The sequence below is a fragment of the Loxodonta africana genome, chromosome 26 (assembly GCF_030014295.1).
Source record: "Loxodonta africana isolate mLoxAfr1 chromosome 26, mLoxAfr1.hap2, whole genome shotgun sequence".
Lineage (NCBI taxonomy): Eukaryota > Metazoa > Chordata > Mammalia > Proboscidea > Elephantidae > Loxodonta > Loxodonta africana.
This window is the reverse complement of record NC_087367.1, coordinates 25,861,179-25,884,843: the sequence shown is the minus strand read 5'-3', so window position 1 is coordinate 25,884,843 and position 23,665 is coordinate 25,861,179. Positions and strand designations below refer to the sequence as shown.

The window sequence follows — 23,665 nt, the reverse complement described above, 5'->3', positions numbered from 1 at the left end:
TCTTGGCTGGCAATTTTTTTTCCTTAAGTTTTTTTTTTAAATAAGTCATCCCATTGCCTTCTTGCCTGCATGGTTTCTGCCAAGTAGTCCGAGCTTATTCTTATTGGCTGTCTTTTGTAGGTGACTTTTCCTTTACCCCTAAAATCCAAAAATCCAAACCCATTGCCGTCGAGTTGATTCCGACTCATAGCGACCCTATAGGGCAGAGTAGAACTTCCCCATTGAGTTTCCAAGGAGCGCCTGGTGGATTTGAATTGTCAACCTTTAGGTTAGCAGCCATACCACTTAACCACTGCTGCTCTTAAAATTCCCTTTTTATCTTCGGTTTTGGCAAATTTGTTTATGTCTTGGTAACATTCTTTTATCATCTACCTTATGTGGAGTTCGACAAGCATCTTGGGTAGATATCTTCTCATCTTTCACCATATCAGGGAAGTTTTTGCCAACAAATCTTGAGCAATTCTCTCTGAATTTTCTGTTATCCCACCCTGTTTTGGTACTCCAATCGCTCGTAGGTTATTTCTCTTGATAGAGTCCCACATGATTCTTAAGGTTTCTTCATTTTTTTTAATTATCTGATTTTTCTTCAAATATATTAGTGCCAAGTTATTTATCTTCAAGTTCAGAAATTCTGCCTTCTACTTGCTCAATTCTGCTCCTCTGACTTCCTACTGAGTTGTCTACTTCTGTAATTTTATTGTTAATCTTCTGAATTTCTGATTGCTATGGATTTTTCCAGCTTATTAATTTTTTCATTATGTTCCTGAATAATCTTTTTAATTTCTTCAGTTACTTTACCTGTGTGTTCCTTGGCTTATTCTGCATATTGCCTCATTTCCTTCCTGATGCCTTGAAGGGTTCTATATATTAATCTTTTGAATTCTGCCTCTGCTAATTCCAGGAATGCACTTTCATCTAGAAGATTCCTGGATTCTTTGTTTTGAGAGCCTGTTGAGGTGATCATGGCCTGTTTCTTTATGTGACTTGATATTGACTGTTGTCTCTGAGCCATCTATAAGTTATTGTATTAGTTTATTTTATGTTTGCTTACTGTGTCATAGCTTCTTGCTTTGTTTTGTTTTGATATGCCTAAATGGGTTACTTGAGTGAGCTAGCTTGATTATTTTCATCTTTGGAGCTCTTTCGTCCTGTCCCCAGATGGCTAGAGCTGTTATCATGTATATCAGTCTAGGAGTCCATTCACTTTTCTTGTATGAATTCAGCTCAGGTGTGCAGGTAGCTGATCATCACGTGTGTGGTACAGGCTCTGTCCTACAGTCTTAGAGGGGTAGGGGTGATTGGGTAGGTATCAGTATCTGGTGGCAGCAGGGGGTCACACTTTGAACAAGACAGGGGCCTGAGAATTGTCCCCATGTATCTCTGAGGAAAGCGTGTCCCTAATCCCTAGAGCGTACAGTTGGGTGTATTCTGCAGACAGACCATGGACACCCAATGTTTTTGGTTGTAAGGACTGGGAGGTAGCAGTTATCCTTGGACCCCTGTTGCAGGTGGCTAAGTGACCTGAGTCCTTAGGCCCCTGATGTGGGTAGGTGAGGACCCTGTTTGATAGGCAAAGCAATGTCAAACTTCAAACACCCAACTCTCTGCCACACAGCTGAAAAGGTTCTAGTGTGCCAACAAGGGCCTATTCTGAAATAGGCCCACACAGGCTTATGCAGAAAGGTACTCAAAGTCAATGGACCGTTTATGCCTGGACAGGAGCCGCTTCTGTCCTGAGCTCCCCCGTTTAGTGGAGATGGCAAGTTATGTTTTCCCCCAGTTGCAAATTTATTCCTTCTCCAAGGCCTGGAGAATGACTCTAGGTGTTCACCCAGGCCTATCTCAGGCCCAGGAGAATCAACAGTCGCTGAAGCCGGCTTGGGGGCGGGGGGGGGAGGGGCAGTAAAATATACACAAGTACTTAGATTTTGCCGAGAGCACCGTTCTTCTCTGGTTCTGGAGGTGTGAGTGGGCTGTGTGGCTGGCTGCTTCTCCCTGAGGAAACTGTGGCCGAATGCTAGTACCAGCCCGCCACTGCCGCTCCAGGAATGGTGCCTGAGGGCTCCCCCTGACTGAAGTCTGGTAACTCCTCTCCACATCTGAACCGTGTCTTCTTCTCCTTGCCCCTCAGTTCGTTTTCTAAGCTTGCCTTTGATGCTCAGGGCTCCTGGCTTGTGATAAATATACTCGTTTCACTTGTTTTTTCTGGGTCTTTGTTGTAAAGAGGGCTCGCCAGAAGCATCTGTCTATTCTGCCATCTTCTCTATTGGCTAGAATTTTGTTGAGAATTTTTGCATGTGTATTCATGAGAGATATTGGTCTGTAATTTTCTTTTTTGTGGTGTCTTTGCCTGATTTTGGTATCAGGGTTATGCTGGCTTCATAGAATGATTTCAGAAGTATCGCTTTCTTTTCTATGTTCTGAAATAGTTTGAGTAGTACTGGTGTAAGCTCTTCTCTGTTTGGTAGAATTCTCCAGTGAAGCCAGGGCTTTTTTTTTGTTGGGAGTTTTCTCGTTACCTTTTCAGTCTCTTCTCTTTTTATGGGTCTGTTCAGATTTCCAACATCATTTTGTGTTACTTTGAGTAGTTAGTGTGTACCTAGAAATTTGACATATCCTCTGGTTTTCAGATTTGTTGGAGTATGGTTTTTCATAATACTCTGTTATGATACTTTTTATTTCAGTTGGATCTGTTGTAATGTCCCCCATTTCATTTCTTATTTGGGTTATTTGCATCCTGTCGTGTTTTTCTTTTGTCATTTTGGCCAGTGGCTTGTTGATTTTGTTGATTACTTCAAAGAACCAACTTTTGGTTTTGGTGATTCTTTGTATTGTTTTTCTATTCTCTAATTCATTTATTTCTGCTCTGATCTTTATTATTTCCTTTCTTCTGGTGGCTGTGGGCTTCTTTTGCTGTTCTCTTTCTATTTGTTCAAGTTGTATAGCTAATGTTTTGATTTTGTCCCTTCTTTTTTTGCTGTGTGCAGTTGTTGCTATAACTTGACATCTGAGCACTGCCTTTGCTGTGTTCCAAAGGTTGTGGTATTATGTGTTTTCATTCTAGTTAGATTCTAGGAATTTTTTGATTCCATCTCTGATTTCTTCTCTTATCCAGTGGTTTTTAAGCAGGGTGTTATTCCGTTTTCATGTAATTGATTTGTTTTCCTTGCACCTCCTGTTGTTAATTTCTACTTTGATGGTGTTGTGGTCAGGGAAGATACTTTGTATTATCTCAGTGTTTTGGATTTTGTTGAGGGTTGTTTTGTGGTCTAAGATGTGGTCTATTCTGGAGAACATTCCACGTGCATTGGAAAAGAATGTGTACTTTGCGGCCGTTGGTGGAGTGGTCTGTATATGTTTATGAGGTCAAGTTGGCTGATTGTGCCCTTTAGCTCTTCTGTATCTTTGTTGAATTTCTTTCTAGATGTTCTGTCCTTTACCGAGAGTGGTGTGTTGAAGTCTACTACTATTATTGTGAAAGTGTCAATTTCTCTCTTCAGTGCTGTTAGAGTTTGCTTCATGTATTTTGCGGCCCTGTCATTGGGTGTGTAGGTGTGCATTATGGTTAAGTCTTCATTATGGATCATCCCTTTAAACATTATATAGTGCCCTTCTTTGTCTTTTGTGGTAGATTTTGTTTCAAAGTCTATTTTATCTGAGATTAGTATTGCCACTTCTGCTATTTTTTGGTAGTTATTTCCTCGATATATTATTTTCCATTCTTTGATTTTTAATAAATTTACATCTTTGTTTTTAAGGTGTGTCTCTTGTAGACGGTGTATTGATGGATCCTGTTTGTTTATCCATTCTGTCACTCTCTGTCTCTTTATGGGTGCATTTAGGCCATTTACATTCAGTGTAATTATTGATAGGTGTCAGTTTATTACTGTCATTTTGTAATGGTTTTTTTTGTGTGTGTGTGCTGACATTTTCTTTGTTTCTCTTACTCTCCTGTGCTGAATTCCTTTTGTTTGTGGATTTCTTTTTAGTTTCTTTTGTTTTTATTGAGATTTTATGTTTTTCTTCTTGATTTTGATGAGTAGGTTTGTTAACTTTCTTTGTGGTTACCTTGAAATTTACCCTTACTTTTCTAGGTTTGAAATAGCCTGTTATTACCTAGTATCACCTTGCCTTCCTCTCCATTAGAAAGTTCTATACCTATACCGTTTATTCCCTCTTTTATTGTTCTGACGTTGCTGTCATTTACAGATTAACCTCTCTGGTTCCATGTTGTAATTCTTTTGGTTTTGGGTAGTTCTTGAGAGTTCATTTCCTAGGTTGGTATATGGGTGGTACAGTCTTGCGTCCTATATTCAGGCTGTGGTCTGATGCTATTTGTTCTTAGACCAAAGGGCTCCCTTTAATAATTCTTGTACTTTGGTTTGGCTTTTACATATTCCCTTAATTTCTGTTTATCTGGAAATGTCCTAATTTCACCATCATATTTGATTGAGACTTTTGCAGGATATATTATCCTTGATTGGCGATTTTTTTCTTTCAAGGCTTTATGTATGTCATCCCATTGCCTTCTTGCCAGCATAGTTTCTGCCAAATAACCAGAGCTTAGTCTTACTGTTTCTTCTCTGGATGTGATTTTTCCTTCTTCTCAAACTACTCTCAGGATTTTCCTTGTCTTTGGTTTTAGCGAGTATGATTATGATATGCCTTGGTGATTTTCTTTTGGGGTCTATATTGGCTTGAATTGACCTGAGGCTCCTGTGCTGAGATGCTTCCAGACCAAGGGAAGTCTGATGCATCACAAGGACCTTCCTCCAGAGCCGGCAGAGAGGAAAAGCTTTCCCTTGGAGCTGATGTCCTGAATTTGGACTTGTAACCTACTAGGTAGTGAGAAAATAAACTTCCGTTTGCTAAAGCCACTAGATGACTAAGACAGAATTTGGTACCAACAGTGGGGTGCTGCTCTAACAGATACCTAAAGGGAAACAGTTTTGAAACTGTGAATAGATAGAGAAGCAGCAGCAGTAGAAGACTGGCAGCAGCCAGAGGATGGCAGCAGCAGAGGACCGGTGGCAACACGGAACCTGCAGTGGCAGAGAAGCGGCAGCAGCAGAAGCAGACCAGCACAAGATGACACTGGAGCCAACCCATGGAGCAAGAGCTGAGTGCCTGTGTGTAGGAGGCTTCCTGTTGGAGTAGGGTGCCTCCGGGCACTTACCAGTAGAGCTAGGCTTGCCAACCCACAGACCAAGAGAGCTGAGTGCCTTCTGGCTGAAGTTTACTGGTGGAGATTTACTGGCTTTTGGAACGCTTGCCCCTTCAGGGCAGATGCTGGCATGAGGCCTGAGTTGCCGAGAGGCCAAGAAACCAGGAAGCAGAAGCTGGAGAGACAAGAAACACAAGAAGCCGAGCTGCCTCAGTCTCAAAAGATATGGCCACGACCTCTGGGGTTTCAAGGGTGGAGCCATGGTCTCTGGTGTTTCTAAGGGCTGAATTGCCATTCAGATGGATTAGGAGAATGGTGTGCCTAAAGCTGAGGGAGCAGAGTTGCTGTTCCAGTGGGCCTGGAAGGTAGAACTGGAGCCCAGGACCGAGGGACCTCCACTCTGTATCCGGAGAGTGTGGCCAATACCCAGAGTCTAGAGGGCAGGGCCATTGTGAAAATTGTCTCAGGGAACAGAGGATAATTTTCAGAGCCTTGAGGGCTAATGTAATGTGTTCTGCTGACTTGCTTGGTGCCTGTTATTCCTTCTTTCCCTCCATTTTCTCCCATTTGTAACGGAAATGCCTAGCTTGTACCTGTTCTGCCATTGTACCTTTGGAAGCAGGTAACTTGCATTCTAGATTTCACAGATGCGGAAGAATTTTTGGATTTTGGGCTTGGACTTGTTTTAAGACTTTTGCTATAATATGATGGGTGAATATGTTTTACATGTGGCAAGGACATAAATTTTGGGGGGCCAAAGGGTGGAATGTCATGGATTGAATTATGTCCCCCCAAATATCTGTCAATTTAGTTGGGCTTTGATTCTTAATATTGTGTGGTTGTCCATGATTTTATGTGATTTTCCTATATGTTGTAAATCCTATCCCTGTGATGTAATAAGATGGATTAGTGGCAGTTATATTGATAAGGTCTACAAGATTAGATAGTGTTTTAAGCCAATCTCTTTTGAGGTATAAAAGACAGAAGTGAGCAGAGAGATACAGGGACCTCATACCACCAAAAAGCAGTGCCAGGAACAGAGTGCATCCTTTGGACCTGAGGTTCTTGCGTTGAGATGCTCCCAGACTGAGGGAAGACTGATGACAAGGACCTTCCTCCAGAGCCGACGGAGAAAGAAAGCCATGCCCTGGAGCTGATGCCCTGAATTTGGACTTGCAACCTAGTAGACAGTGAGAGAATAAACTTCTCTTTGTTAAGGCCATCCACTTGTGGTAGTTCTGTTCTAACATCACTAGATGACTAAGACATGGTCTATCCTATATGAGGTTCATTCAGTGTCTTGGATAGTCAGCTTTTTACCTTTCATGATATTAGGGAAGTTTTCTGTCAGGAAGCCTTCAGTGATCCTCTATGTGTTTTCCATATTCTCCCCCTGTTCTAGAACTCTGATCACTCACACATTTTTGCTTTTCATTGTATCCCACATAATTCTCAGGGTTTCTTCATTTTTGCCTGTTCTTTTTTCTGATTTTTCCTCTGTGTTGTATCCACATGTTTGTCTTCAATTTTGCTGATCTTGTCTCCCATCATTTCAGACTTGCTCCTCAGCCCTTCTGTGACACTGTCCATTTCTGAAATCTTGTTTATCTTCTGGATTTCTAATTGTTGTTTTTGTATGATTTCTAGCTGTGAATTTATTTTGGTATTTTGTTCCTGGTTTGTTTTCCTGAATTCTTCCATTTTCCTGTCTGCATTTTACATGAATTTGTCTGCCTTTTTCCTGAATTTGTCTATTTTTTCCTCATTTTTGTCTTCATTTTGTTTCAAGTCTTGGATAGCTCTAAATATTAGAGATTTGAATTCCCTAACAAGTAGTTCTAGTGCCTTTTCATCTACTGGGAAGTCATCTGGTGTTTTATTCTGGATGCCTACTGGAGCCACCCTGCCCTTTTTTTTTTTATGTTTTGATATTGTATGCTGTCTTTGGGACATTCGGTAGTTATTTTCTTCATTTATTGATTGTATATCTGTTTTGTCTTGCTTTTTTGTTCTATTTGTGTTTGAGCAGGGCCACGGTGCACTTTGTTTACTCATCACTGGTCACAATACTTTTCACCTCCTTGTCCAATGGGCAGGGCCAGTTGCTCAGCTATGGTGCAGCAGAGCAGGTCTAGTTGAAATGGAGGGACTGGCATGGGTTGTTTGTGGCACATACTAGGGCCAACAGGTGGCTTGGGAATCAGTGCTGGGCAGGTTCCGGTAGGCTGTGCCTGTGCAGGTGCTCTGTCTCCTGGTGGGAACTTCGTGAAGCAGCTTTCCAGTACTCCCTGCCCACTGACCTCTGATGTGGGTGGGGCGAACCCAAGTGGCACGGATGCTGCAGTTCCTGGCCTGCCGAGCCACCACTGCCAACCAGGAATTGCCGAGGTAGAGAAGTGGGGAGAGTATGTGGGGTGGGAAAGCGTGTATCACTGGTAAATGGGTGCTCTGTCTTCATGAGTTTTTATGATATTGGTCTTATACAATATTTATCCTTTTGTGATTGACTTATTTCACTCAGAATAATGCCCTCCAGATTCATCCATGTTGTGAGATGTTTCACAGATTCATCATTGTTCTTTATCACTCTGTAGTACTCCACTTTGTGTGTGTACCATAGTTTGTTTATCCATTCAGTTTTTGATGGGCATCTAGTTTGTTTCCATCTGCTTGCTGCAATGAGCATAGGTATGCTTATGTCTATTATGTGACAGCTCTTATTTCTCTAGGATATATTCCTAGGAGTGGAATTGCTGAATCATACAGTGTTCTTATTCCTGGTTTTCTAAGGAAGTGCCATATTGTTTTCCAAAATGGTTGTACCATGTTGCATTTCCCAGCAGTGCATAAAAGTTCCAGTCTCCCCAGAGCCTCTCCAGCATTTGTTATTTTCTGTTTTTTGATTCATGCCAGTAATGCCAGGGGCAACATGCTATCTCATTGTGGTTTTGATTTTCATTTCTCTAATGGCTAGTGATCACAAACATTTCCTCGTGTGTCTGTTAGCCATTTGAATGTCTTCTTTGGTGATGTGTCTGTTCATTTCCTTCGCCCAATTTTTAATTGCATTGTTTGTCTTTTTGTTGTAGAGGTGTTGGGTTTTCCTACAGATTCTTAGAGATTAAACCTTTGTCAGATTTGTCATAGCTGAAAATTTTTTCCCAGTCTGTAGGTTCTCTTTTTAATCTTTTAGTGAAGTCTTTTGCTGAGCGTAGGTGTTTAATATTTATAAGATTCCAGTTATCTAGCTTATCTTCTGGAGTTTGTATGTTGTTAGTTATGGTTTGTATCCTGTTCAGGCTGTCTATTAGGGCCTCTAGTGTTGATCCTATTTTTTCTTCTTTGATCTTCATAGTTTTGGGTTTTATATTCAGGGATTTGATACATTTTGATTTAGTTTTTGGGTATCATGTGAGGTATGGCTCCTATTTCATTTTTTTACAGATGAACATCCAGTTTTGCCAGCACCATTTGTTAAAAAGACCTGATTTTCCCCACTTGGTGGACTTTGAGCCCGTGTTGAAGATCAGATGACTGTAGGTGGATGGCTTTACATTTGGGTTCTCAATTCTGTTCCATTGGTCAATATGTCTGTCATTGTACCAGTACCAGGCAGTTTTGACTACCATAGCTGTATAGTAGGTTCTGAGGTCAGGTAGTGTGAGCCCTCCTACTTTATTCTTCTTCAATAGTGCTTTACTTATCTGAGGTCTCTTCCCTTTCCATATAAAGTTAATAATAAGTTATTCCATCTCTTTAAAGAATATTGTTGGTATTTGGGTCAGGATTGCATTGTATTTGTAAATCACTTTAGGTACAATTGTCATTTTCACAATGTTGAGTCTACCTAGCCATGAGCATAGTATATTTTTCCATTTATGTAGATCTCTTTTGGTTTCTTAAAGTAGTGTTTTGTAGTTTTCTTTGTATAGGTCCTTTACATCCCTGGTTAGATTTACTCCTAAGTGTTTTTTTTTTTAGGGACTATTATGTATGGTATTGTTTTCATGATTTCCTTTTCATTGTTCTCTATATAGGTGCATAGGAATCCAACTGATTCGTGTATGTTTATCTTGTATCCTGCTAATTTACTGAATCTTTCTATTAGTTCCAGTAGTTTTTTCCTGGACTCTTGGTTTTTCTATGTATGGTATCATAAATCATCCACAAATAGGGACAGTTTAACTTCTTCATTACCAGTTTGGATGCCCTTTCTTTTTTCTTGCCTTATTGCTCTAGCTAGAACTTCCAGCACAATGTTAAATAGAAGCGGTGATAAAGAGTATCCTTGTCTTGTTCCTTTCTCAAGGGGAATGTTTTCAGCCTTTCTCCATTAAGAATAATGTTGGCTGTTGGTTTTGTGTAGATGCCCTTTATTATGTTGAGAAATTTCCCTTCTATACCTATTTTGGAAACCCTGGTGGCATAGTGGTTAAGAGTTCAGCTGCTAACCAAAAGATCGGCAGTTCAAATCTACCAGGTGCTACTTGGAAATTCTATGTGGCAGTTCTGCTCTGTCCTATAGGGTCACTATGAGTCAGAATTGACTCGATGGCAATGGGTTTGGTTTGGTTTTTACCTATTTTATTGAGAGTTTTTACCAGGAATGGGTGTTGGACTTTGCTGAATGCCTTTTCTGCATCAATTGAGATGATCATGTGACTCTTTTATTTACGTGGTGGATTATATTGATTGATTTTCCAGTGATGAACCATCCTTGCACACCTGGTATGAATCCCACTGGGCTGTGGTGTATTATTTTTTTGATATGATGCTGAGATCTGTTGGCTAGAATTTTGTTGAGAATTTTTGCTTATATATTCATGAGAGATAGTAGTCTGTAATTTTCTTTTTTTGTGGTGTCTTTAAAAAACCTGGTTTTAATATCAGGATTATGCTGGCTTCATAGAATGAATTTGGAAATATCACTTCTTCTTAAGGTTTTGAAATAGTTCAAGTAGTGCTGTTGTAAGCTCTTCTTTGAATGTTTGGTAGAACTCTCCGATGAAGCTGTCTGGGCCAGGGCTTTTTTTTGTTGGGAGTTTTTTTTTTCTTTTTCAAGCTTTTCTCTTGTATAGGTCTGTTCAGATTTTCACCATCATTTTTTTATTTTGGTTAGGTAGTGCATTACTAGAAATTCATCCATTTCCTCTAGGTTTTTTAATAATGTTAGAGTATAGTTTTTCATAGAACTCTGTTATGATTCTTTTTCTTTCAGTTTGGTCTGTTGTACTGTCCCCATTTCATCTCTTATTTGGGTTATTTGCGTCCTTTCGTGTTTTTCTTTTGTCAGTTTGGCTAATGGTTTGTCAATTTTGTTGATTCCTTCAAAGAACCAACTTTTGGTTTTGTTGATTCTTTCTATTGTTTTTCTATTCTCTGTTTCATTTATTTTTGCTCTGATTTTTATTATTTCCTTTCTTCTGGTGATGGTGGTCTTCTTTGCTGTTCTCTTTCTGTTTGTTCAAGTTGTGTAGTAATGTTTTGATTTTGTTCCTTCTTTTTTTTTGTAGAGCGCATAAATTGCTATAAATTGGCTTCTGAGCACTGCCTTTAACATGGCCCAAAGATTTTGGTATGATGTGTTTTCATTCTCATTTGATTCTAGGAACTTTTTATTTAGTCTTAGATTTCTTCTATTACTCTGGTTTTTAAAGCAGGGTGTTATTCAGTTTCCATGTAATTAATTTGTTTTCCTTGCTCCTCCTGTTGTTAATTTCTCCTTTGATGGTGTTGTGATCAGAGAAAATGCTTTGTATTATCTCAGTGTTTTGGATTTTGTTGAGGGTTACTTTGTGGCTAAGATGTGGTTTATTCTGGAGAACGTTCCAGGTGTGTTGGAAAAGAATGTGTACTTTGTAGTTGTTGGATAGAGTGTTCTGTATATATCTATGAGGTCAAGTTGGCTGATTGTGCCCTTTAGCTCTTCTGTATTTTTGTTGAGTTTCTTTCTAGATGTTCTGGCTTTTACCAAGAGTCGTATGCTAAAGTCTTCTACTATTCTTGTGGAACTGTCAGTGGGACACAGCCCCTCCAGAAGGACTAGATAAGGCTCATGTAGCTAAGTGGGTGGGTGAAAGGAAAGGAAGGAAGGGAGAGAGAGAGATGAAACTAGATTAAAAAACAAAAGGAGAGATAAAGGCACATGCGGCTAGGTGGTCGGGAGAAATGAATGGAAGGAATGTAGAGAGAGACAAGAAACTGAGGGAAAAAAAAAAGATGCCAGGTGGTTGGGAGGAAGGAAAGGAAGGAAGGTAGAGAGAGACAAGAAACCAAGAAAAAAAATGAAGATAAAGTAACACTCCCAAGGGAATGTACTGGAAGTGGGTCCCCAGCTGAGCGGCGCTGCACAGCCCATCAAGAATGAGTGGAGATGACACATGGTGCTAGGTGTTCAGGAGAAGAGTAAGGAAAGACTGTACAGAGGGGGAAAAAAAACAAGGAAAAAAAAAAGAAAAGAAAAATGCCCCGATGGAGCCCACTGGAAGTGAGTCCCCAGTTGAGTGGTGCTGCACAGCTTGTCAAGAAGGAGCAGAGATGGCACACAGCACCAGCTGCTCAGGAGAAGGGTAAGGAAGGAAAGTAAAGAGAGACAAGACACTGAGAAAAGAACAGAGAAAGAAAAAAAGGGTACTGAGAAAGCCCACTTTTGTGGTGGCGCAGACCAGGGATGTGGCTCCCCAGCTGTGTGACCCTGCACAGCCTGTCTGGAAGGAGCAGAGATGGCACACAGTGCCAGGTGTTCAGGAGAAAAGAAGGGAAGGATGATAGAGAGGGACAAGAAATTAAAAAAAGGAAAAAAAAGAAGTCGCCAAGGGAGCCCACTGGCTTGGTGGCACAGACACGGCAAGCAGCACTGCACAGCCCATCCAGAAGGGGTGGAGATTGCACACAGTGCCAGGTATTCAGGAGACAGGAAAAGAAGGAAAGTAGAGAGAGAGATGAGAAACTGAGAAATGAAGAAAAGCAAAAAGTAAAATGGAAAAAAAAATGCCCCCAGGGATCCCACAGGCATGGCGATGCATACTGGGGAAGTGGTTCTCTAGTTGAGCTGTGCTTCACAGGCTGTCGAGAGGGAGCAGAGATGGCACACAGAGCCAGGTGCTCAAGACAAAGGAAGGGGAAGTGGAGAGAGAAAGAAAAGAAATCAAAAGAAGCAAAAAAAAGCAACAATGGCAACAAAAAATGGCACTGACAGAGCCAGCTGGCGTGGGCCAGGCAAATCCAAGTCGCAAGGAGCCTACGTCTCCCATCTAAGTGACCATGGCCCAACAGGAAACAGCAGAGGCTGAGCAGGGCAAGAAGGGTAAGGGGTGGGAATATGGTTACTGGGTGCTCTGTCTCTTGCTGGGAGCTCCGTGAAGCTGCCTTCTTGTACTCCCTGCCTGCCGTTCTCGGTGGCTGAGAAGTCCAAGATTGCGATTCTGTGTCTCATTAGCTGATAGGGGACCTCCACCCTGTATCTCTCCTTGCTCTTTGTTCTCTGTCAGTTTCTTATTCCATTTGGTGCTTGGTTGAGTTCTTTTTCTCTTCATTTGATGCTTAGGATTCCAGGATTGCCACTTGTCTCTGTTTTACTTAGTTTTTTGGGTCCTTGCTGTAGAGGCACGGCATGTTGCTTCTGTCTGTAGTGCCATGTTGGCTCCTCCTCCTCCTTCCTGTTATTTTTCTATAACTTAAAAAAATGTTTAGCCCTCAAATGATATACATATTTTAGTTAACTACTGTGTATTATGCTTATTGAACTAGTGTCTGTGTTTGGTGCTGGGCATATTGTAGTGAAGAGAGTCGACTATAAGGCCCCAGATCTCTTGGCACATACAATCTGTAATGTATAATCACATTAATGCCTCCCACAATGCAAGCAAAAAATGGGAGTGTACTAAATCAGCATCAACATAGTAACTAACATTTATTAAGTCTTTATTATGTGCCAAATACTGTTGTAATCACTTTATATGGGTTGTCTCATTTGATACTTACGACAGCCCTGTCATGGGAGGACTATTATCCCCATTTCACGGTTGAGGAAGCTGAAACACCATGTCGAAGGACACACAATAGGAAACAACAACAACAACAAAAAACTCAAAAGAGCTGGGATTCTAACCCAGGCGACTCAACTCAGAACTGCTGCTTCTTAACCCTTTCACTGTCCTGGTAGACGTTCCCTTTCCCCTGCCAAGGTTCTGTTCAACAATCTTGCCAAATCTATTATTCTATGAAACATATTCTTAAAACGTAATGTATGAAACAAAAAGTCCACTTCGCATCCACAACGGCTATCATATAGTCCATGCCATGCAGGAGAGAATTTAAGCATTTGTATAGACCTCCCCTCACTGTCGTAAAGTCAACTCCGACTCATAGCGACTCTATAAGACAGAGTAGAGCTGCCCCATAGGATTACAAAGCTGTAAATCTTTACGGAAGCAGACTACCACATCTTCCTACCATGTATAGTCTCACATGCTGTTATTTTAAATACGTTTCTAACAAACTTGTATGTCTGATTCCATAGCCCACAACAGCCTGGAAGGATCATGCCAGGGACTGGGTAAAAGATATAAGAAAAGAATTCCTAGAAGCAGGCAAAATTATAACCAAAAACAAAAAAAGTGAAAGTTTACCAATGAAGGAGAAAAAATAAACCAACTAGGATTAAAACAAACAAATAAAAAGATAGCATTTATTTCCTTGGAAGGACACAAAATTCATTTTTATAAAAATTTTCTTGATTTTTTTAAGAATAAGTGAAATAACATTGTTTTTTCTACATAAGGATTATTAGAAGATACGTATTTGGAAATACATGACAAAATAAATATAAAAGTAAATTTTAATCATATGGAAATTTCACCATATGTAGAATAATTTTATGTTTATCTTTTAACTACTGTGTCCCCAGCATCTAATACAATGCCTGGTATATAGACAATTGTTGACTGAATGGTAAATGAATGCTATATAAATGAGCATACTGTATATGTTATTTTAAGGAAAGTAAATGACTTTTTAAAAATATGTGATATAAGATGCTGTATTGAAGTAAAATATGCGCAGGATTTAGAATGGAAAAAATCAAACTTCTACTTTCAACTCTGCAACTGAACAACTTTGCCCTGAGCAACTTTGTCCTTTACTTAGTCATGTATTCTAACAAAGGAGTTGGAATGTGGATTTCTAAGTGCTCTTCCAGTTTTAAATTACATAACTCTTTACTAGGAAAATCATTCTTTTACATGGATAGAATGTTCAAATATGTGCTTCATTGTTGTAAAATATTTGGCCAGCATTTTTGTTTGTTTAATACTTCCTTGATGGATCATGGAGCCCTGATAGCACAGTAATTAAGTGCTGGCTGCTAAAACCACAGTGTCGGTGATTCGAATGCACAGCTGCTCTGTGGGGGAAAGATGTGGCAGTCTGCTTCTGTAAAGATTTCAGCCTTGGAAATCCTATGGGGCATTTCTACCCTGTCCTAAAGGGACACTATGAGTTGGAATCTACTTAATAGCAGTGGGTTTTTTTTTGTTTTTTGATGGGTCATGAGTTATGACTTCCTAAGATAATTGTAGGATAAAATAGGTTAAAAAGAAATAAAAGTAGAAGAAATTCGGCACTTAAAAAAAACACACATAGAATATATTAACCCCAAAGATAGTTTAGTAGACATTTGTGAGCTTAGTTTTTTCTTTCATCTCATTAAATTTCTTTTGTTGGGGAGATACTAAATTTTTGAAGTATACATTATACTACTTATATTTTGTTCTTAATTCTCAGTTACTATGGATTTTCAAAGAGGAATCAGAAGTTTCAGAGAGGTGGAGTTCTATGGGACCCTATAGATTGTTCTCCCTATAAAATGTTATTTTATTAATTGTTGCCTTTAATTTCCCCTCCAACAACCATCGGTGGCAGTGCTATAATAATCCACTCCTTGAGAAAGTGTCAGGGAGAAAACAAAAATTGCAAGTCAATGTACTGTAATGGACACTTTACCATAATTTTTAATATTTCTCTAAAGTTGATAGCAAAATTTAATACAGGTGTTTACCTGTTTACAAAATAGGGAAAATTAATGGGAAAATATTTTTGGGAACTTCAAAGTCTTCAAAAATGTCTCACTATATTTTATTCTAATTACAAAAATTTATCATAGTACTAATATACTTACTGCTCTTTTAAAGTCTCAGAAGGAAACTCACCCACCAAACCCAATGCCGTGGAGTCTATTCAGACTCACAGCAACCATGTAGGGCAGAGTAGAACTGTCCCATAGTAGCTGCGTTTATGACTATAACTAAATGCCAACTTAATCTTTAGCAAAAATCCCATCTTGATTAATGTTATTGCCTGTCCCTGTTCTTAAAGTCAGAAGACCACTAAAGGAAAATGTAAATATATAGAGGCCTCTTTGCTTCCAAAAGGAGCCCTGGGGGTGCAGTGGTTAAAGTGCTCAGCTGCTAACCAGAATGTCCCTATGGGTCATAATCAACTCAGCGGCAACAGTTTTTTTTGTTTTGTTTTGTTCTATCTGAGTTTGTATGGAACGAGGAGGGCCAAAGCTTGGGCCTTGGGAGTGTGTGTGTATGAAAGCTCAGAAAAAGGAAAGAGGTCAAAGAAATGACTTTTTTATAATTAAAAAAAGTAAAAATTTGAAAGAAAACAAAAGCATTGAGGCCTCAGACTTAAACAGAAAAACAGGGAACAGAGAAATTCTGGTTCAGAAATAGGAAAGGAATGCAACCTGCACACCAATCAGCATTTCCGCTTTCCATGTCACGTAAAACAGAGATGGGGTAGATTACAGACTTGCCAAAGCTCTCTAATATACTTCACGTTTCAAAACCTGGACTCTAAAAGATGTCGTTTTATTACTCTAAATTTAAGTACTAACGTGAACTAAACCAAACCAAAGCCCTTGCTGTCGAATCGATTTTGACTCATAGCGACTCTAAGAGCGCCTTCTTGGCCTGGATTAAAGACTGGATAAGACTCAGAAATGAGCACAATAATTTTATACAAATAAAAGATTCAGACAGTTAAGAATAATCTGAATTCTTCAATCATTTTCTGATAAATTTATAGTGCTGCCTTTTCCTCCATAAGACTCTTTTAAGATATACCCAAAACCAAACCCACTGCCATTGAGTCAATTCTGACTCATTGTAGCCCTGTAGGACAGAGTAGAACTGCTCCATAGAGTTTCCAAGCCTGTAAATCTTAACAGAAGTAGACTGCCACATCTTTCTCTGCAGGGCAGCTGGTGGGTTCAAACCGCTGACCTTTCAGTCAGCAGCCGGTGGTTAACCACTGTGCCACCAGGGCTCCTCTTAAGGTATACAGTAAAGGGTAAATTTCAGATCAGCCATTCAGAGTACAGATTTTGAATTAAGATCGATAACTACTTTATATTAGACTTCGGTGATGTGCTTTAAAGTAAATACTTCCATTTGCTTCACACACATTATAGAAGGAATTACTCATAATATATTTTAGTTTATGATTTATCGAGTGTTTTTTCATGATGTAGACTTGGCTTTTGTTGATTGAAAAAGCACTAATATCATTATCATGGACAAAGACAGAAACAGCATTCATTTACATTTATGTTTTTAATTTTAGAAACAAAAACCAAGAAATGTCTCATTCCACAAGCAAAGGACTGATACTTGGCATCACAGTGGGAACTGCTGGAATCACCTTGCTTCTTTTTTGTTACTACAAGGTCCGTAAACCCAGGATAGCAATGAATTTACCTAAACTTCTTTCTCTGGGTAGTACATCTGATTCAGTGACTTTACAAGATAAAATATATAATGACCAAGGAACAGCAGTGGTCTTCCAAGGAAGGCAACTTCAGATACTGGAGAAGTTAAGTGAGGTACTAACAAATATGGAAGAACTCAAAGAGGAAATCGGATTTCTTAAAGAAGCTGTTTCAAGGCTGGAAGAATGTGTACAAGGTGAACTTGGGGGGAAGGTGACAGTTCATAGGGTAAGTCCTCAGCACAGAGCTAGAAGAAGAAGGCTCGCCACAGTTCAAAGTTCAGCAACAAGTAATAGTTCAGAGGACGCAGAAAGTGAAGGAGGGTAAGTTGCCTTAAGATGTTTCCCATGTGGAACTGATTATTGATTACAGTTATTGCTGTTAATATAGTATTGCTATTATTTAGGTATTTCCACAAAGTATTTCAAGTCATGTATTCTGCTATGAATAAGACATAAAAAGGAGTGATTATTTTGGCTTAGATTATAATTAAAACCATATTCAGTAGTGGTCAGCGTTTAAGATAGTTTAGACCTCATTGACAAAAGCAAGGTAAATAACATAAGTAGTAGCAGGTGGCGTCATGTGAGTGTTGAGGAAGACAGTAATTTGCTAAAATATGTAGCCTATTTTTATGTGTGGCCATTGTGTGACGCCTTATATAGGAGCTTTCCAGACCAGCACTGTCTAATAGAGCTTTCTATGATGGCAGAAAGGTCCATCTCTGTGATGTTCAGTATGGTTGCCACTAGCCACCTGTGTCTAGTGCAGATGAGGGACTGAATATTTTATTTTAATTAAATTTAAATAGCTACATAGGCTAATGTCCACTAAATTGGACATGCAGGCCTAAATAGACTAGAGAATATATAAGTAATTCAGTGTCATTCACGTGTGGAGTAATCCGTTGAAGTCTAACACCAAGAGCTTAAATGATACTCTTTCATGAAAAAAAACAAGTGATTTATGAATGAAGTAATTGTACTTGATTGTTGTTAGTAAACGAAGGAGCACTAGTGGCATTTTGAATCTGGAGATTTGCTTCTGTACAGGTTACAGCCAAGAAAACCCTATGGGGCAGTTCTACTCTGTAACGCACAGCGTCTCCATGAGTCAGGGGCTGACTTTAAAGCAGCTAACAACAAGAAGTGACTGTGATATAGCTTGAAATTCTTGAGAGTAAATGTGTTTCAAAGTTAGACAAGTCTGTTAGGATTGTATAGTAACCATATGGGCCTCTTTTCTTTTTTTTCTTGACCTAGGTATTTTCATATTGATGTAAGGTTAATATGATACCCTCTGGTGGTATCGACAGAACACTGTACTGCTTATTTGAAAGTAAAAAATCCCAAATCTCCCTCCAAGAGAACACAAGCATAATACAAGGCATAGTACCTAGTACCTTAGGTGAACGTGATTTATAAATGATAGAGGATGGTGATAGAAGGGAGACTTCAGACAAATACAGGCTTTTGAGGTTTTGTTTAAAACATTTCCTTAATTTTATTTTCATGAGCCAAAATATAGACCTTGCTTTTTGCTCATTTACATTTTTTATTATTACCATTACTACTTTTGTCAAGTCAGTTTTAGTGTTGAATTTTAGTTTTTCAAGACTTTGAGATAAATACAGATTCAGATATTCATTACGTGATGATTTTGTATTCCTAACGTTGTAGTAGTCCAGATTTGCAAAACAAAAAAATTGTTTCAGATCTTTTTTTTTTTTTCAAATAATACATTGCACATATAATTGGATTCCTCTTTGTACTCCTTTGTCTCAGAAGTAGCCATTATCCTGAAGTTGGTGTACATTCTTCCCTTGGAAGTTTTGAGGTTTTTCCTACTGGTGCATGTTCATATAAACAATACATAAATGGCCTTTTGTTCTTAAAATTTACATAAATGGCATTATATAGTGCATGGCATTTGCAACTTGTTTTTTGCAGTAAACTTTTTTTTTGAGATTTCTTCCATATTTATACATGTAAACATATTTCATTCTTTTCATTTGCTGTACTGTATTTGATTTGAACTAAACTAACTCCGTTTAGTTCTTTATTGCTGGGCGTTTAAATTACTTTTTTGTTCTTATAAACAACTCTTTATTGAACATTGTGATGTGTAAGGTCGTGTGTCAACTTGGCTGGGCCGTGATTCTCAGTGGTTTGGCAGTTATGATGTAGTTTGGCAGTCGTATAATGATGTGCTCATCTCCATGATATGATATGATGTGATCACCTCCATGAGGGAATCTGCATGAGTAGTCAGTCAGTTGAAAGGGAGTTTCCTTGGGCATATAGACTGCATCCAATATAGGTAGACTTTCTGGCAAGGATCATGAGCTTTGCTCTCACTAAGATCCTACAGCTGGCTCCTGCTCATCTGACCTCCAGTTCTTGGGACTTGAGCTAAGAGCTTACCTGCCATCTTGCCTGCCAATCTTAGGATTCATTGGTCTTTGCAGCCTATGAGCAAGAGCCTGCTGTCTGACTTGCCATTCTTGGGTTCATCAGCCCCTGCAGCTACATGAATCAGGAGAAGCCTCCAGCCCGTCCCACAGACTTGGGACATTCCAGCCCCTACAACCACATAAGCTATTTCCTCAATATAAATCTTTCTCTATATGTATATTTATACACTTTACTGGTTTTGCTTCTATAAAGAACCCAGCCTAAGACAAATATCTTTCTTCATAATTCCTTAAATACATGTGTAAGAATTTCTTGAAGCTCTGTAAGTGAAATTGCTGAGTTATAGACTCAATGAATGTATTATTATTATGTATTGCTAAATTATTCTTCAGAGGGTTTGTACCAGTTCACCTGTAAGCAGTGTATAAGATTTCTAATTTCCCTATACAAATTATTATATTGTTAGGCTTTTTAATATTAGCCAACCTGATGGAGATAAAGTGGTAACTCATCATTATTTTGATTTGCATTTTTCTGAACACTAATACTGGGCATCTTTTCAATGTTTATTTGCCATTAGGCTTGTGAATTTCCTTAAAAATGAAAAATAAATAAAAAGGAAAGGCATTACTAACAGCTGAGACCCCCGTTATTCATTCCATGGGAATTTCTACTCTGTGCCAGGCACCATCTGGGTTATGGAGATACAACAGAGAACCAAACAGTCTCACAAGGCAAACAAATTAGAATGTAACCACGTGTTAAAGAGAGATGCCCTCAGTCTAGGTTTTAACCAGGGCCCAAAAGGCCAAGAACAAAGCCAACAGTGCCAAGTACCCTTGCATCCTAAAGCCAGGTGCCAGACCCACCTGGGCAGGGCTCTCTGAGAGATGGAAGCCGCTGTCACCATGAGCAGTCATGCCCTGCAGCCTATGAAAGGAGGTGGCTTGTAAGGCTGAGACATACATTTCTCTGGGGGAAGTTTATATGCTGGACATCCACCAGTGTGTGTATGGTGCTGAAAGCTGTGGGAGTAGATGAGATTGCTCAGGCAGTACGTGTGGCATGGGAAAAGAGGAGAGTATGAAGTTCAGAGCCTTTTGGAACCAGTACTGAAGGAGTGGGCAGAGGTGGACAAACCTGCAAAAGAGAACTGATGACTGGTCAAGGGAGTGGAAAAGAACCAATGGAGAAAGACATCATAGAAACCCAGGGAGATCAGAATTTCGAGAACAGTGTGGAAGACCACAGGTTTTGGAATCATTCTGACCCAAGTATGAATTCTGGCTCAGCTTCTAACTAGTTGTGTCCCTTCAATTCTCTGAACATGAATTTATTCATCTTAAAATGTGGCTCATAATACACGTCTTATGTTGCAGTAAGTCTTAAATTGGATGATACAATGCTTTGCGTTGTGTCAAATTTATAGTAAATTCTTAAAAAGAATGAGGGGGGAAAAAAATCCCAGTTCTGTGACTGCACGGATGTTACAGAAGGAAATAGTTGTCAAGTCCATCAATATTTCTTTCCCAGATCCTGTCCTAAATGTTTGATGTGTATTTTCTCATTTAATCCACACAATAACTCTCTAGGGTAGATAATACTATTATCCTCATTTTAGAGATCAGGAAATGAAGTCTAGGAAAGTTTAGGGAGCTCACTAGTAAGGGACAGAGTCTGTATACTTAGGCACTGTATTACACTGCCTCTTTCTTCCTCATCCTCATGTAAGATGTCAGAGACTGCTCTAAAAGCATTATCCTGGAAGATAAAGGGAAGAGGGATAAGGCCATACTGTATTTGAAATACCTGCTGAATTCAGACTACCCCTCAAGGTGAGTACCTGTCATGGAGTGAATTATGTTCCCCCCAAGAATGTGTGTATTAACTTGGTTAGGCCATGATCCCCAGTATTCTGCGGTTGCCTATTTTGTGATCATAATTTTACGTTAAAGAGGATTAGGGTAGGGATTGTAACACCACCCTTACTTAGATCACCTGCTTGATCCAGTGTAAAGGGAGTTTCCCTAGGATGTGGCCTGCACCACAACTGTGAGGAATGAATTTGTGAAGTGAGCTCCAGTATCCTCGAAAACTGCTGTGACTGCTATTTTATGCAAATCAGATTTGACAGTGGGAACTGCCCTAACTGAATTAAGACACCTAACTACAATGGGGCTGATTGGGCCCTGTGGTTGTAGGGGCCAAGTGGCTGCACTCAATCGGCAGAGACAAGGTGGGCATGGTTACAGTAATGGACAGCGGAGTCAAAGCAGTAATCAGAGTAGTCTGAGTTGTATAGACTTATGGCATTGGCTACTTAGTCATGCTGTCCCTAGGAGTGAAATAGATAGGAAGTCTGCTAAATATTGACTTGATCTGTACAAATGGATGCATTCTAGGACAGGTGAACAGCAGTCTAACTAAAATCGCCAGGATGGAGAGTCATGGTCCCTCAATCAATTCCACATTTGAGTGAGTTTAATGACCCACAATCCCTTGAATGAAGGGGAGACTGGGTCCCCTTGAGGAAGGACTCCAATACACTGCCCAAAATTTTTACTGTTAATCTTGCTCCTAGCCTTCCCCCGAGGGATCTACAACCTTTTAGGAGAGTGACTGTTCATTGGGGAAAAGGAAATAATCAGATATTTGGGGGATTCTGAACTGACACTAATTCCAGGAAACCCAAAATGTCACTGTGGCCCACCAGTCAGAATGGAGCTATATGGAGGTCAGGTTATTAACGGAGTCTTAGCTCACATCAGTGGCACTGTAGGTCCAGTGGGTACCTGAACGCATCCTGTAGTACTTTCCCCAGTTCTAGAATGCATAATTGGAGTAGATATACTCATCATTTAGCAGAACCCCCACACTGGATCCCTGACAAATGGAGTAATGTCTATTATGGTAGGAAAAAGCCAAGTAGAAGCCATTAGAATTGCCCCTGCCTAGGAAAACAATAAACCAAAAGAAATACCGAGTTCCTGGAGGAACTGCAGAGATTAATGTCACCATCAAGGACTTGAAGGATGCAGGGGTGGCGATTCCCACCACATCCCCATTCAACTCGCCTATGTGGCCTGTGCAAAAAATAGATGGATCTTGGAGAATGAAAGTGAATTATCAAAAACTTAACCAGGTGGTGACTCCAATTGCAGCTGCTGTTCTAGATGTAGTCTCATTACTTGAGCAAATCAGTACGTCTCCTGGTACCTGGTATGCAGCTATTAATCTGGCTAATGCCTTTTTCTCTATCTTGTTTCATAGGACCATCAGAAGTAGTTTGCCTTTATCTGGCAAGGCCAGCAATACACCTTCACTTGCCTACCTAAGAGCTATATCAGTTCTCCAGTCCTATGTCATAATTGGCGTAGTGGTTAAGTGCTACGGCTGCCAACCAAGAGGTCGGCAGTTCAAATCTGCCAGGCGCTCCTTGGAAACTCTATGGGGCAGTTCTACTCTGTCCTATAGGGTCGCTATGAGTTGGAACTGACTCGATGGCTGTGGGTTTTGGTATGTCATAATTTAGTCCACAGGGACCTTGATCGCCTTTCCCTTCCACAAGACATCACACTGGTCCATTACGTTGATGACATTATGCTGATTGGACCTAGTGAGGAAGAAGTGTCAATGACTCTGGGCTTATTGGTACAACATTTTCGTGCTAGAGGATAGGAATTTAATCCCACAAAAATTCAGGCACCTCAGTGAAATCTCTAGGGGTCCAGTGGTGTGGGGCGTGTCAAGATATTCCTTCCAAAGTGAAGGAGAAGTTATTGCATCTGGCTTCTCCCACAACTAAAAAGGAGACACAACACCTAGTGGGCCTCTTTGGGTTTTGGAGGCAGCATATTCCTCATTTGAGTTTGTGCTACTCCGACCTATTTATCAAGTTACTCAAAAAAGCTGCTAGTTTTGAGTGGGACTCAGAACAGGAGAAGGTTCTGCAACAGGTTCAGGCTGCCTTGCAAGCTGTTCTACTACTTGGGCCATAGGATCCAGCTGATGCAATGGTACTTGAAATGTCCGTGGCAGATAAGAGATACTCCTTGGAGTCTTTGTCAGGCCCCTATTGGTGAATCACAGCACAGACCCTTAGGATTTTGGAGCAAAGCCCTGCCATCCTCTGCAAATAACTACTCTCCTTTTGAGAAACAGCTTTTGGCTTGTTACTGGACCTTAGTAGAGACTGAATGCCTAACCATGGGACACCAAGTCACCAGGTGGCCCAAGCTTCCCATCATGAACTAGGTGTTGTCAGACCCACAGAGTCATAAAGTTGGATGTGCACAGCAGCACTCCATCATTAAA

The 23,665-nt window shown here is 39.9% G+C and overlaps 1 protein-coding gene across 1 annotated transcript in view; it reads left to right on the top strand.

Moving 5' to 3' along the window:
- Positions 1–23,665, top strand: part of RMDN2 (regulator of microtubule dynamics 2) — a 118,524-nt gene that overhangs the window by 7,178 nt on the left and 87,681 nt on the right. The window contains exon 2 of the mRNA XM_010595873.3: positions 16,793–17,260. Within this exon, the coding sequence (XP_010594175.1) occupies positions 16,809–17,260 (452 nt within the window). The 5' untranslated portion in view covers positions 16,793–16,808. The remainder of the gene's footprint in view (positions 1–16,792; positions 17,261–23,665) is intronic.